The sequence below is a fragment of the Culex quinquefasciatus genome, chromosome 3 (genome assembly GCF_015732765.1).
Source record: "Culex quinquefasciatus strain JHB chromosome 3, VPISU_Cqui_1.0_pri_paternal, whole genome shotgun sequence".
Lineage (NCBI taxonomy): Eukaryota > Metazoa > Arthropoda > Insecta > Diptera > Culicidae > Culex > Culex quinquefasciatus.
Genome location: NC_051863.1, coordinates 96072646 through 96087012, shown reverse-complemented (window position 1 = coordinate 96087012; position 14367 = coordinate 96072646). Strand labels below are relative to the sequence as shown.

Below are 14367 nucleotides of genomic sequence, written 5' to 3'. Positions count from 1 at the left end.
GTACTTTTTCTTGATCCATTCACAAAAATCAACTGATTTTTGTGCTTTCCCTTGCTCACTTTGCAGAGAGTCCTCATTCACCTGTGTGCTGTTGGAAGCTTTCTCTCTCAATGCCTTAGTTGCGACAGCGTTGCTCGCTTCTAAAACTGCCATTCGTTCCATTAGCAGAGCCACCGTATTCGTCAACTTCTCATTTTCATTCATAAGTCCTGAGACGATCTCATTCGCAGCTTTATTGGGTTGTTTACTTCCACCAACTACACCAATCTCCGCCAGTTTGTTTTGCTCATCTACTACGCTCACGCTCTCTCCAAACACTCCAATCTCTCCAATCACTCTATTATCCCCAATCACTCTTGACTCTCTCTGCAATTCTTGTTCTCCCTCAACTAGGTCTTCGTTCGACTCGATCTCATCTTGCTCCTCATTCTCTCCAGGTTCTCCATCCTCCCGAAGTTTGCGTAAGCTTTCATTCAAAATCGAAAGTTCAGCACTTCGCACCTCCGGGTGAGGAGAGAACAGAGAGAAATATACTCTCAACATTTTCAAACTTCCGCTCGCCATCATACCAATGCTACCCAAATCTGCTTTCTCTTTCGCGTGAGCTTTTGCTCGCTCTAAACGGAACAAGCAGTGGAGTAGCCTAGTCTTCCAATTTTGATCAGGGACCTTTTTTTTCTTTGGACCTTCCAAAGCCAAAATTATTTGTGACACTTTTTCGTCACAACACCGTAATTCAAACAACAACGAACTCCAAGCTGGTTTATAATTATTTTCTCGATTTTCTCTTTCAGTTCTCAACATTCCACGCAACATACGAATGCATTGACTGCGCGACACTCCTGCTGTATTGACCTCGCGGATGGTTAATTCATGCTCCAACTCATCATCAAGCAAATGATTTGCATCCATCGAGTAGTATTGGGCTCGAAGAGTATCGTGTTCCATTTTGAAAATGCGTAGAAAAATCAACAAATTTAAAATTTAAAAGAACGATCACTACAAATTCAAACAGTAATAATAAATTAACAAAAATTATATTTGAAATTAGTACGTAAGTTTGTAATGAAGCATTCGTTCAAACGAATTGCTTCAAAAGCTAATAAATAATCACTTTCCTTGTTGTTTTATTTCAACTATCCGAACGATCACCACACACAGACAAAACAATGTGCTCCAAACAATCTCGATTCAATTTAATCTTTAACAACTTCGACCTTCTTTTCAACAATCGCCCTTCTCACACAATTTTGGACATCAGAACCCTTCAATGAAAAATGGAATGATCAATCGCAGTGTAAAGAGAATGTAATTTGGTCGCACTAGTGCGAACGTTATTCTAGGCTGGCTGGGCGTTTTCCCAGAGACGCCTGCGTTGGTTGGTTCTTCACAAGCAATTCTTCCCAAGCTGGATTACCCTTGAAAACTGACTAAAGGTCAAATTTTTGTTGGGCGCCAAAGTGTAACTTACGGGGTTGTCCGACTACTGAGCGTCACAGAGACTCCCAGAGTTCAAGGCCCTCAGGGTCGGCACGCCTTTAGTCAAGTCGCGCAGCTGGGGAATGCTTGTGATGTCCAATGTAAAACTCCAGGTGTGCAGTCCAAAACTCTACACACTTTATTCTCTCTCTCTACACTTCTCTTTATTCCTCCCACTTTCTTACAGACTAATCTGACCTTTTTCTTCACTTCTTCTTCGGGGCCCCGTCGTCGATCGCAGCTCGCCGGCGATGTCCACCTTCCTGTTTCTGCTACACACTTCCGCTCCCTCCTTCTTCTCCTTCTTCACTTCCGCTTCTTCAGACTGGCGCACGCGTGCACGACCGCTTGCCGTCCAAGGTGGCTCTCCTACGGCGCGTCGTCGATGGACCCGTCCGCTGCTCGTCCTGGCCTCACCACAGATGGTTACGGCTGTGGCCTTCGGTACACCGTCGAGGGTGCCCGGAATCCCCGGATAGGCACAGGTCGAGCAGGTTATCCCGGTAACGGTTGCGTTCGGGGAGACTCGAGGTGGTTTGAGTCCCCGGTAGGTGTCCGCGACACGGGTGAGCCGTCGTTGGTACTGAGACGGTTATCACCAAACACAAGGGGTCCTGGCAGTAGATGGTTTTGAGGTTAGGGTCGTGACGGTTGGGTTTTGGGGTGGGTAGGGATCTTTGGGCGTACTGTGGAGACTACTGGCGTACCTGGTGTCCTCCAAATCAACTCCTGCACTCTAGCAACTCGGTGTTGCTCTCCTACTGGTCCAGCTGGTGATGCTGGGCACTGATGGGCTCTATTGGGCACTATTAAAAATAACTTGGCGGAACAGATGGTAGTCGATCGATCTGTTCGCTTTGGCGTCGTCCGGGGAATAGAACGATTCCGCGGACTCCCAGAATAATGGCGGTCCTAGTTCTTCCCCTTGCCTCCCCATCTTCATCCGAGCCTTCACCCCTGATCCCCATCCTTCCTGTCACGACTCCTTTCGCCTCCCCGCCCACAGCTAACAGCACCTCTGGTGGCGGGTTATGGAAGTTCGTTGGTAGCGCTGGCTGCACACTGGGATGTTGTTGTTGGACGATGAGCCGGGTCTTCGCTGGGAGAAAACCACCAGACACACAAACACTACCCAAGCATGGTATTTTTACGAATTTACTACGCGATAGCCGCGGAGACCTTCACTAGTGAAGTCCCGACGGTTACAAACCAAACAGTGAGTTTTGCAAAAAAGTCATTTTTTCAAACGTAACATCGCCGAGATCAGAAGATCCCAAAGCGTTGCCAGCAGAAAAATTTTCAAATGAAATTTGAGGTACCTGCCCAATTTGAAGATTGTTAGAGGATTTAAAATTCGTGGATGAACCCGAACCCGAAACGACGTTGGCATAAGAAATGCCATTGCTGTTACCTAACTTTTCCACGGTAGGGGTATTGTTCGAGTGAGACAGCACGAACGTTTGATTTAAAGATGCAGGTACAACCTGACTTTGAGAAAATTTCGGTTTGGATTTCGGCTGATGCTTAGCACGAGAATCCAAAACCTTTTTTCGGATGGGGCAATCCCAGAAATTTGATTTGTGATTTCCACCACAATTTGCACATTTAAATTGGGTGACTTCTTTCACGGGACAATTGTCCTTGTCGTGAGAAGAATCCCCGCAAACCATGCATTTTGGAACCATGGCGCAATGATCAGTACCGTGACCGAATGCCTGGCAACGCCGGCACTGGGTCAGATTCTGGCCATTACCGCCATGTTTCTTAAAATGCTCCCACTTTACCCGTACATGGAACAAAAACTGTACTTTGTCCAAAAGTTTCAAATTTTTGATTTCATTTCTGTTGAAATGAATCAGATAAAATTGTGAAGTCAAACCAAAGCGAGAAATATTCCCGTTTGATTTTTTCTTCATTGGTATTACTTGGGATGGGGCAAAGCCAAGCAACACCTTAAGTTCATTTTTGATCTCATCCACCGACAAGTCGTTGGAGAGACCTTTCAGGACCGCCTTGAATGGACGAGCATTCTTGGTCTCATACGTGTAGAAATTGTGTTTGTGGTTTTTCAAATAACCAACAAAAGTTTGGTGATCTTGTAAAGATTCCGTCAACAAGCGACATTCTCCTCTTCGACCAAGCTGGAACGAAACCTTCAAATTGCAAGTTTCCTTGCAATTCTTCAGTTGCGTTCGAAAGCTGGCCAAATCGGAGACGGAAGTCACTACAATTGGCGGAGCCTTTACTCGTTTCTCGACGGCAGAAGGCTCAGTACGAGGAGAAGGATCCTTGTCAACAGTTTCGGATAAAACACCGAAACTGTTTGCCAATGGAATTGGAGGATTGACCTCACTTTCAGAATCAGAATCAGACCTCGGATGAGGCTGTTTTCTTTTTCTGTTTCCGTTAGCCGATTTAGCGTTCAAACGCTTCACCGACGTAACGACCAAATCTTCAGAAGATTTGCGTTTACCTTTGTTTTGACGCATTTTGCAAGCAAAGTTCTCTTAAAAAGTTGGCTTCGTTTGTAAAATACAACAAAATTTCAGGTGGGGTTAGTCTTGAAAAGACTGTTTAGAATTTTGGAAAGTAACTCAGGTAGTCTTTAAAAACTGGGTGCTGAAAAGACAGAATGCGTAACGTGATTTTCGAAAGCTCCCCACTGCTCCCCACTAATACATCTGCACTACAGCTGTAAACATAAACAAAGTAGAAGGCTATGTTCAAGCTCAAGCGTGACATATTTTTTGCTGCTGAAGTGAATTATTATGAAACATTTTGGATCTGTTGATGTTGATGTTTTAGATGAAAAATTAAGTGCTTCGCACTTTTTTCTTCGTAGACTAAACAATGGGCGGCCAAAAGAGGCCTTTTTTGTTTTCCACGTGATGAAAAATTGTGTCAAAAGTGGGTGGAATTTCGTGAATCAGAAGAGCAACCGAATGGATGTTCCGAGATTATGTATCTTTGATGTGTAGTGATAATATCGGAGTATCCAATATTATTTGGAAAGTACTATTGATAGTTATTGATAATTCGTCGCTAACATTTAAAAAAGCGTCATAAACATAGATTTTGTAGAAATAGTGATTATAAAATTTTAGCGACGAATTATGCCAAACTCGATTTCAAACCTCTTATTAAGATGTTTTGACTTCGAATACCTCAATAGTCATCGATTTTTTTTATTCCTGACTAAATAAATTTTAGATCGATCACAATACTTGCCACTTCTTGGTATAATTATGCGAACAGTAAATTGGTTCCGCTTTGACAGTTCTAAATTGAGGCCGCTTTGCGGACAACTATTCTGCACCCAGTTTAAAAAGACTGTGAATTTTGTTTGAAATAACTCTGAGCTTAGGTAGTAAAAAATACCGCAGCTCTAGTGTCCGTTCACCACGAAGGTTCGCAAGACACTCATTGAATTTTTCATCAAAAACCCTAATGGATAACGTACCCTAGTGCTTTTGTTGTGGGCTCTCATTTGACAACCGTGCTAATGTCGACTGTTGTCGGTTTGCTTTAGTCGGAATAATGTTGCCATCCCCCCGGAATCCGACCGGCAGAACCGGTTTTGGACACCGTGGCCACCGGGAACCTGCTATAACCGAAAAAAGTTCTTTTTGAGGCCCCTACTTTGAGGACCTGTATCTCCGAAACGATTGCACATAGCAGGTTGCTTCCGGTTGCATTCGCCAAATAATAACCTGAATTTTAAGCCCCAGAAAAAAATGGTCCAACTGGTGGCCACTGGTTCCGGTAACCCGGAACTTCCGAAAAACTCGATTTTTGCAGTTTTTGACATAAACCGTCACACTGACCAGTCTTTTGAAACGGATTATTTTGCAAATCATTGCAGAAGGATACTACATACTACCCCTGACTGTTTGGTATCGGTTCTGGGTCTGGCCAACTGTGGCTAATCTGGACCCGGTTCCAGGGTACCACTAAAACGGTTCCAATAATTGTTACTCTAGAAACCCGTCATGTTGCATATCAAACTTCATGAAATTGCATGTTTTGACCATCTGAGGTCATGCCGATGTCCTCTGACTCATCCTGGTCACTCCGGAACCGGTTACCGGTGGCCACTGGGGGACACTATCGGAACATGCAATGAACCCTATCATCCGACGTATCAAACTTCATGAAATTGAAAGTTATGACCATGGTTATGGTCATGCCGATGTCCCCTGACCCAACCTGGTCACTCCGGAACCGGCTACCGGTGGCCACTGAGGGACACTATCGGAATATGCAATGAACCCTATCATCCGACGTGTCAAACTTCATGAAATTGAAAGTTATGACCATCTGAGATCATGCCGATGTCCTGGTCACTCCGGAACCAGTTACCGGTAGCCACTGAGGGACACTATCGGAATATGCAATGAACCTGTTCGGTCCTGCGACCGAAGTTTTTGACGTTTTGGAGAAGAATGATGAGTTAGCGCAGTGTCCAACCCCAAGCCTACTACGATCGCCCAGCCGAAAGCATCGACAGATCCTCGAGGAACGCGCGCCGTTAGCGGAGAGTTGTGGAGAGCAGAAACGACGAGAAAGGGAGAGAGAAAAAGCGCGCGCACGACGCGCAGCAAAGTAAGAGAGTGAAAACGAGCAGCATTACAGTCCACGAGTTCGGAGAGTGAAGACTTTTAAAAGTGAGGACACAAGTGCAGGCCAAGATGGCGGCCTGAAGGGCTTTCGTGACTGGACGAGAAGTGAAAAACAAGATGGCTACTTGGAGCGTCTTGTGAGAAGTGGTACAAATAGTGCTAAAACAACAAACGGAAGTGAAAACGAGTGGTTCCTACAAGAGGAAAAGTGGCTTAAACAAGCAAACGTGATTCCGGCATTGCTCAACTTGTGTTTTGGTGGTGAACGGCAACCAGTTTGCGTTCTTCTTCTTCTTTTCAATCTGAGCAATGTTGGTGATTGTCGTGATAAGGACCAGCTTGTGACGATGCACTACCTTCCTTTTTCTAAGCAATCATATCCACACGGAGAGACTGTGCCCAGAAATTTTAACAATTAAAATTGTTGATTTTACTTTCGTAAATTTTAACAAAAACGTACTTGTTACTGCCAATATTCCGTTAAAATAACTAAAATTCAGTAATAATTTAATAACCTGTTTGTTGAAAATGCTAGAGGCAAAAAGCTAACAGATTTCCCGAACTCGAATGAACGTGCTCGACTGATAGCTTTTGTTTTAGGAAAATCAAAAATTTTGTTGGTTGAATATAATTAACAATTGGTTGAATATTTAAAAGATGAACTTGGGTTTGTTTACGTCTGTCATTTGAAGTCAGGATTCGAACGAGAGCGGTCGATTTGTTGAGTTTGTGTTGTTAATTATGAAGTGAGAGGATGTGAAAGGTGAAAATCACACTATTTGGCTAAGTTGAATCGGCAAATCGAAGTACACACTGCTGCAACTGTGAATGTGGAATTGGTGAGTAAGTTTGTTGATGATTTCTTTGCAGGTGATAAACTATGAAGAGCAAGACGAGAACATTCGCAATGGGGACCTCTGATGCGAGGGGGCTTTATGATAATGTTTGGAGGAAAGAGAGGGGCAGTGGAAGGAAGATGCGGGCGAACTCTTGTACGGGCAAATTTAACAAAATATTGGTTAATCTAAGTAAGTAAGGGTTTAATTTTACATAACATTTTATCTATTGTGATTTTAATAAGAAAACTGGATCATCAGGAACCTTCGTGCTTACGATGGATACAGTTTAAATGAACCATTATTTTTTCAGAATCATCAACCATAAAATACATGGAAATGTGTACACATTATATCAAAATAAAAATTCGATGGTGGGAAATGTCTAAAAAAAAATTATAAAAGATATACAAAAGAAGATATTAATATTTTAAAAATGCTGTTGAAAAAGACTGCTCAATAAACTGGTAAGTAGAACTCAAAATATTGTTTTCAGGAATCAGAGTACGTTGAATAAATTGAATCAAATGCAATGAAAGTTTGTTGCCAAAAGTAATTGTTAAATTAGTGCAAATTTGGTAAGTAGCATTATTGATATTTCTTGTTAATAATTACATTTATTTACGTTCCTTTTATCAGTTTAGAGCCGAAATTATTTTTTTTATTAGATTAATAATAAATTTCATATGTCTATTTGCAGCAAAAGGTTCTCCTTGGTGTAAATTGTGTGTCCAACCACAAGAAAAATAACTAAACATGAGACCGTTGTAGATGATGACGACTTATCGGATGATTTCACAGTGATGGTAAGTGAATACAACACTTAATTGTATACAACATAATAAAAATATAAGCTTAAAACTTGGTGAAAATTTTACTCGGTTTCTACTTTTAAGGAATTTACGAGAAATTAAACATCTTTTTTTAACATTTTTAACAAAATTTGTAAAATGCTTTTTTTATTAATTTTTTTTTAAACATTAATCAAACTTAACATGTTTTATAAGAACAATTCAAAAAATACAAATGATACAAGTACAACGAATTAATTTGTGAGGCATTATTACAAAATTAACTGCAAATTCAATAAAAATATTGCTAACAACAGCTAATTACTGACTACATGTACGAATATTTTTCTGTATTCAAGCAGACATTTGTTAAAAATATAGCTAGAAATTCGGCCCAGCCTGTATCGTTAAATAATTAAAGAAAATATATATAGACACTAACATAAGTTATGTTTAAATAAGAAATGTTTTGTTACAAACCACTAATAATTTGCTGCATGCAAAAATATTTCAGTTGATACAACGAAAAAAAATGTTAAAAAATAGTTGAAAAATATTGTCCAGCCTGTTTTTTACAGAATATTTAACAATATTTCAGCTGAAAACAAAAAAAAAATAGTTAATTTTCTGAAAAAAATATTCTAGCAGTCGACTGCTAGAATTTTTTTTCGGTCATTTAACCAACAAAAATGGCAATTCTAACTATTTTTTTAGTTACTTTTACCTACTGGTGGTCAGCAATTTCGAGTTAACAAAATCAACAATCGATTGTTGAAAAAAAGCTGTGTAAAAAATTAACCCATACTTTTAGTTAAATTAACCAAGAATTTCTTAGATTTGCCCTGGCCGGTCTCTCCGTGCACAAGAGAAACGATCACTAGTTGTGTTGGTCCGAGCCGGGATTTGAACCTCGATCTAACGCTTACTAGGCGGGAGCGTTACCACTAGGCTACGGGCCACGACACCTTAGGAAGGCGACCTATGGAATGTTAAAATTAACCTTAACATGTTAACATTAAGTTGGGAATGAAATTGCCACTGAATCCGCTTTGTAAATTCCAGCCCCGATACTCTTTAAGGGTGTTCCCCTCAGGAACTGGGAAAGATTTACTTTTTTTACTTAATGTCGGTGATTTCGAGTGTGAGTGTGAAGAACAAACCCGAGGAAGATGTGGCGAAAAAAGTGAAGCTCGACAACTACTACGTGGAGTGGCATTTCTATCACGACCAAATACTGGATCTGGTCGATTATGAGGAGTTGCAACACCACATGGAAGACTGCAATGTTTTCGAGGATCAGTACGCGCTGGTGCTGATCGCCCTGGAGACCGTGACCCTGGCGCAAACACATCAAGAGAGAGTGGTCCACAAGCAGCAACCGTTGAAGGTCCCGGTGTCCAGCTCCGACACCTACCTCACGGCACAGGGCAACGTGTTGGAGCGATCTGAGGTTGCAAGTGACTCATCGAAGAGTGGTGAGCATCCAGAGCCTGTCGGAGAACCAAAGACCATGGCGCACAATTTCCACGTGGCCACGACAGCAGAGAATGTTTCAGCACGATGTGAATTCTGTGCTGGCGAACACATCAACTGTGGCTGCCCCGATTTCGCCAACTGTTTCAACTGTCTGCAGAAGGGGCACAACGCCAAAGAGTGCAGGTTGAAGAACTCCTGCCGAAAATGTGAGAAGCGCCACCACACGTTGCTGTCCTTCGAGAACGCTCAGCCAGCCAGATCGTCACACGCCCAGTCTGAGTCCAAGCTCGAGGAGTCGAAGCCGAACAAGATACCGGAGCCCGAGTCAGTAGTAGTGGAGAAAACAGCAAGTGGCTCGTCCGCAATGTCATGTGTGGGCAACCAGCTTCGAGACGACTCCAAGGTGATCCTGATGACAGCCATCGCGCAGGTAATGGACAGCAGCGGCGCAAAGCATCAGTGACGTACCCTCCTGGATTGCGCCTCGCAGGTTGGCACCAGCCGCGCTGGTCTTGCCTCGAAACTGGATCAACCTGCAAGATCGGTGAACACTGTAGTTGGCGGTGCAAATGGTAAACGCAGCAACATCACTCACGATGTAAGCGTACCTTTGCATTCTCTGTATGGTGATTTCCGAGCCTCTGTGGATTGCCTGGTCATGGAAGAGGTAACCAGCAATCTACCAATCGTGTTGGAGGACGTTTCCAGCTGGGAACTTCCTTGCGGGATTCAACTGGCGGATTCCTCGTTCTACGTCACAGGGGAGGTGGACATCCTTCTAGGGGCCAAACGCAAATTTGGTGTTGGATTTCCGGAGCTGCGGGAGACAAACTTTGGTTGGGTGATAGTGGGGGCTCGCTTGAAAGAGTTCCCCGCAATGCAAAAATGAAAAACAATTTGAAGTAAATAAATGAATGTGATCAGTTACACGCAGAAAAAAGAATTATCAATTCGATAAATTTCTGACATCAATTCGATAAATAAAATTATCGGTTGGCAACCAATAATTTATTTTATCAAAATCAATAAGTTTTCTTGTCAATTTGACAACCGAAATTTATCATTTTGACAAACTGTATTATCAATTTGATAAGCGTCATAAAAGAAACGTCACTTGCAAAATGTATCTAATTGATAAAAATATTGATCGTTTTGATAAATATTTTTATCAAAACTATAAAGTGTTTTTATCGAAATGAAAATTATATTTATCAACATTTTCTTGATGTTTTTTTCTTTTTTCTTTAATTTCAAATGAAACAAAAGCAAAATACATCTAGATAATTGTTTTTATTCTCATAAATGTGCGAATTTATCCTTCTGCTCAATTTTCTGACGCATTCTGGCTCTTCTTGCTATCTACGGTGATTTCCAAATATGCATTAACGACGTCGTTGATCTTGTACTGGGCAATGTGCTCGGAGAATGAGCGAACGGATGCTGCCTCGATGATGGATCAATCGCCTCGGAACTCTACTCGACCAACAACTCCGACACCGTGTGAGCAATGTTGTTTTGCGAATGCAACTCTTCGCAAGCATCCTCGCACATCTCAAGGTCAAATCCATCCAGTAAGCAGTTTTACGGCATCCAAATACCTGGTTCAATGCAAGATTCGGGGAGTTAGCACAATCAAAAGGTACCCTTAATTTAAAAAAAAATACTTACTCCTTTTTCTCTAAGCATAAGTCTTTTGCTGCTATTTCTCCGGGTCGGAAATGGTTATAGCGGTAAACGCACTTCGGAAGGAATCGGTCAAGAAAAATTTCAAATGGGCAGCAGCGGCAGCGAAAGCAAGCCAGATAGGGTGAAGAAAATCCCCAAGAAATCGTTCCCTCTCCTTTGTTCTGCTATTCGTAAAGCTGTTTCTTGACCCCCTTCCTTCTGATCTGCGTACTAGCCTTATGCCGGCAAAGCAGCCGATTTCTCCAGCTTTGATCACGCACTTTGTCCGCACACACCCGGAGGTTCGGAAGATGCAGTTTTCCACGGTAAACACGCGGGACAGAAGTCGCTGCGGCATTTCCGGCCTACTAAACTTCTTTTGAACATGATGTTTTATCAAGCATCTTCCAGCACGTCGCTAAATAATTGTTTGTTTATGCTTTGATTGAAAGGAGAAAACGTGCATGGCCAAAACTGCGTGAAAATTTTATTTATCAAAACAATAAAACATATTTTCGTTTTGATGGTTGAAGTTTATCAAAACGATAAATCAACGTTATCAAAACAATAACTTTAAAATAGTGATGTTGATAATGTTATTTATCAATTTGATAACCCTTAATTTTTCTGCGTGTAATAGTAAAACGAAAAATATAACAAAGATGAAGAGCATTTAGCCATACCACTTAGAATGTAAAGATATATTTAATTGAAAAAAAAAAACTTTTGACTCTTCCTGACCGTTGGTTTGGAATAAATTGCGCTTTTAAAATACTCACTAAATTTCCATCGAAAATGTTTTAAACTAGTTTTTCATTTAACACAAAAAGGTGATCTGCCAATATGATGTGCTTGATGGAATTGAATGCTGATCCCCAAGTTCAAGTCCGAGAATAAATGTAAATCTTTTTGAAGAAAAAAAAAACTAAAAAAAGTTTTTATTTTCTGTAAATTATGACCGATGCGCATACGACCTTTCCAAACGCTACGCGCTAAAAATTTGGTTCGATTTTGATTTCACTCGCCTTGTATGTAGATGACATTGACAGTCGTGACGTAGCCGTGATTCGATGCTTTTAGCCGGTTTGCGACATTCATCTCAAAATTGAGACTGCCTGGTTAGCGTGTATCTTCTCTTACAAACACAGTCATATTTCTTTTACTTAGCTAAAATATGCTAATGCGTGAACAAAACAGTACGATACCGAGTGTTCAAAACATAGTGAAGTCCGTACTAGAAAAGATCGAACGAAATTGATAGTATTCACTTCTATTAACATATTTCATATACCGATCGCTAGCGGAATACCTTCAAATATATATCTGTAGAAGTACAGATCTGTAAAATTAAAGTGCAACAGTTTAACTGGCTTCCCTGCTTATCAATGAGAACGACAACAAATAACAAATCAGGCTCAATTTATTTCATTCAAAGCTAATCGCCTTAAAAAAAATCTTTACATATTAATTCATTCTTTTTTATTATGTTGTAGAAGCAGAAAACTAAGTCAGTGCAAATAATTTTTAAAACAATTCAATCTAGTCATTAAACATGGATGCCGATAGCTGCGAAATTGTTTACGGAACCCATGATGAAACCACGGTGATGTCGGAAAAGGTAATTGTAAATTCGAGCAATTCTCTACGAAATCGGTCTTTTTTCTTTAATTTTTTTTTAATCTGACTGAACTTTTTTGGTGCCTTTGATATGCCTAAGGCTGCCGATATGACACCATGGTATAACAAAAACTGTCAATGAATTATTTAGATAAATAAAATTTAATGAATTTGAGAATTAAAAATATAAAGCTGTGTCGTTTTTAAAGCTAACAAATTTCACAAAATGCTATCAGAGTGCTGATGACTTGCACGTTTAAAAGTATTCATAAAAAACCGTGATTTGAATCAAATCGTTATGTTCTTCAATTTTTTTTGTTAAACGTTTAAAAGTTTACGAAATGTCAAGTTTGCTTTTACGAATAATATCGTTCTTAGTGTTTTCACGAACACTTTTCCAGATTTTTTTTTATTGAGAAGGTCCTATAACATGTGAAACACAACAGTTTATAGAATTGTGGGGGACGTGGTGTCGGAGACCGATTAAAGGCGCGATTTAGTGTTTAATTCAGTTCTTTAAATAGAAAACGATTCCGCGCGTTGCGTGCGACGCGAATGTCCTACTCTCTCTTGCCGTCTCCTTTTCTCTTTTCTTGACATTTGTAGTAGGGTGGTTCGTAGACGGATGGAGTCATAGGGTGGTCCTCGGAGCAAGACCCATAGGCGCCCCCAGTTACACCAACAACCGGACACGGTGGCCGGATTGTGTAACTACCGTGCGGTCTCCTACGTAGCTGTCGCACGTGTATGCCGGTTTAATTCGATCGATTGAGATTCTCTGTTGTTTTCCAGCGATCGAGACGTCGAAGAACTTATCCCCACGCTCCAAAACTTCAAACGGTCCTTCGTACGGTTGTTGTGAGGACCGTTTGGCTGCATCCACTCGGACAAACACCCGGCTGCACGACTTGAGGTCCTTGTGTAGAAAGACTGTCGGTTTCGCGTGATGAGACGATGGAGGCGACCAGATTTCAGAAAATGCTTCTTGCAGCTGCTTGGCGAAATCTGATCGGTCCACCTTCTGATCGGGAACGTCGAAGAACTCACCGGGAACGCGAAGAGCCTGGCCGTACACCAGGTCTGCAGCAGAGCACTAGACCTCAAGTAGGCAATTCGTAGCCCAAGTAGCACGACGGGTAGATGATCGCACCAGTTGCGTGCGCCGCGACTCATCAACGATGCCTTCAGTGTTCTGTGGAACCGTTCCACCATACCGTTGGATTGAGGGTGGTATGCAGTTGTCCGGATGTGATGGGAACCCAGAATGTACGAAAGCTCTCGAAACAAATCGGACTCAAACTGTCGACCTTGGTCCGACGTAATCGTCTCCGGTGCGCCAAAGCGTGAGATCCATTCCTAGGTTAGGTCTTTAGCGACAGTCGGTGCAATCATATCTGGTAGAGGGATCGCCTCCGGCCAACGGGTAAAACGGTCAATTATGGTCAGCAGGTAACGGTTTCCGTTCGATGGTGGAAGTGGGCCGAGCAGATCGATGTGTATGTGCCGAAACCTGGACTTCAAAGCTGCCCAACGGAGAAACTGTGTGACGGTTTACCGTCGACCGCTGGCAGTCCACACAAGCTCGAACAAAACTGGTGACATCTTTGGCCATGGACGGCCAAACGAATTTTTCGCTGACAAGTCTCCGGGTTGCTCTATCAGTAAGCCAGTCCGTGCAGTTGGTGCAGAATGCTGTTGCGGTGGTTTGCTGGAATGAAGGGACGAATACGATTTTTCACTGACACGTCGCAGTAGACAGGTCGCGATGTGTTGGGCATGTGGACAGGTTCGATTTTCAGACTGGATGACGTGCGCAGCTTCTGCAGCTCCGGATCTCCGACCCGATCGTTGGTGATTGCGTTCAGATCGATTGCCGAAATCGCC

The 14367-nt window shown here is 41.9% G+C and overlaps 1 protein-coding gene across 7 annotated transcripts in view; it reads left to right on the top strand.

Moving 5' to 3' along the window:
* The first annotated feature begins 11977 nt into the window (after positions 1-11977).
* LOC119770216 (JNK-interacting protein 3) overlaps positions 11978-14367 on the top strand; it is a 427739-nt gene continuing 425349 nt past the window's right edge. For 2 of the 7 annotated variants that reach the window (XM_038264660.1, XM_038264659.1), the window contains exon 1: positions 11996-12484. In XM_038264660.1, the coding sequence (XP_038120588.1) occupies positions 12419-12484 (66 nt within the window). In that variant the 5' untranslated portion in view covers positions 11996-12418. Of the gene's footprint in view, positions 12485-14367 lie in introns of all 7 variants that reach the window. The other 5 variants (XM_038264656.1, XM_038264655.1, XM_038264654.1 and 2 more) reach the window with 5 other exon arrangements.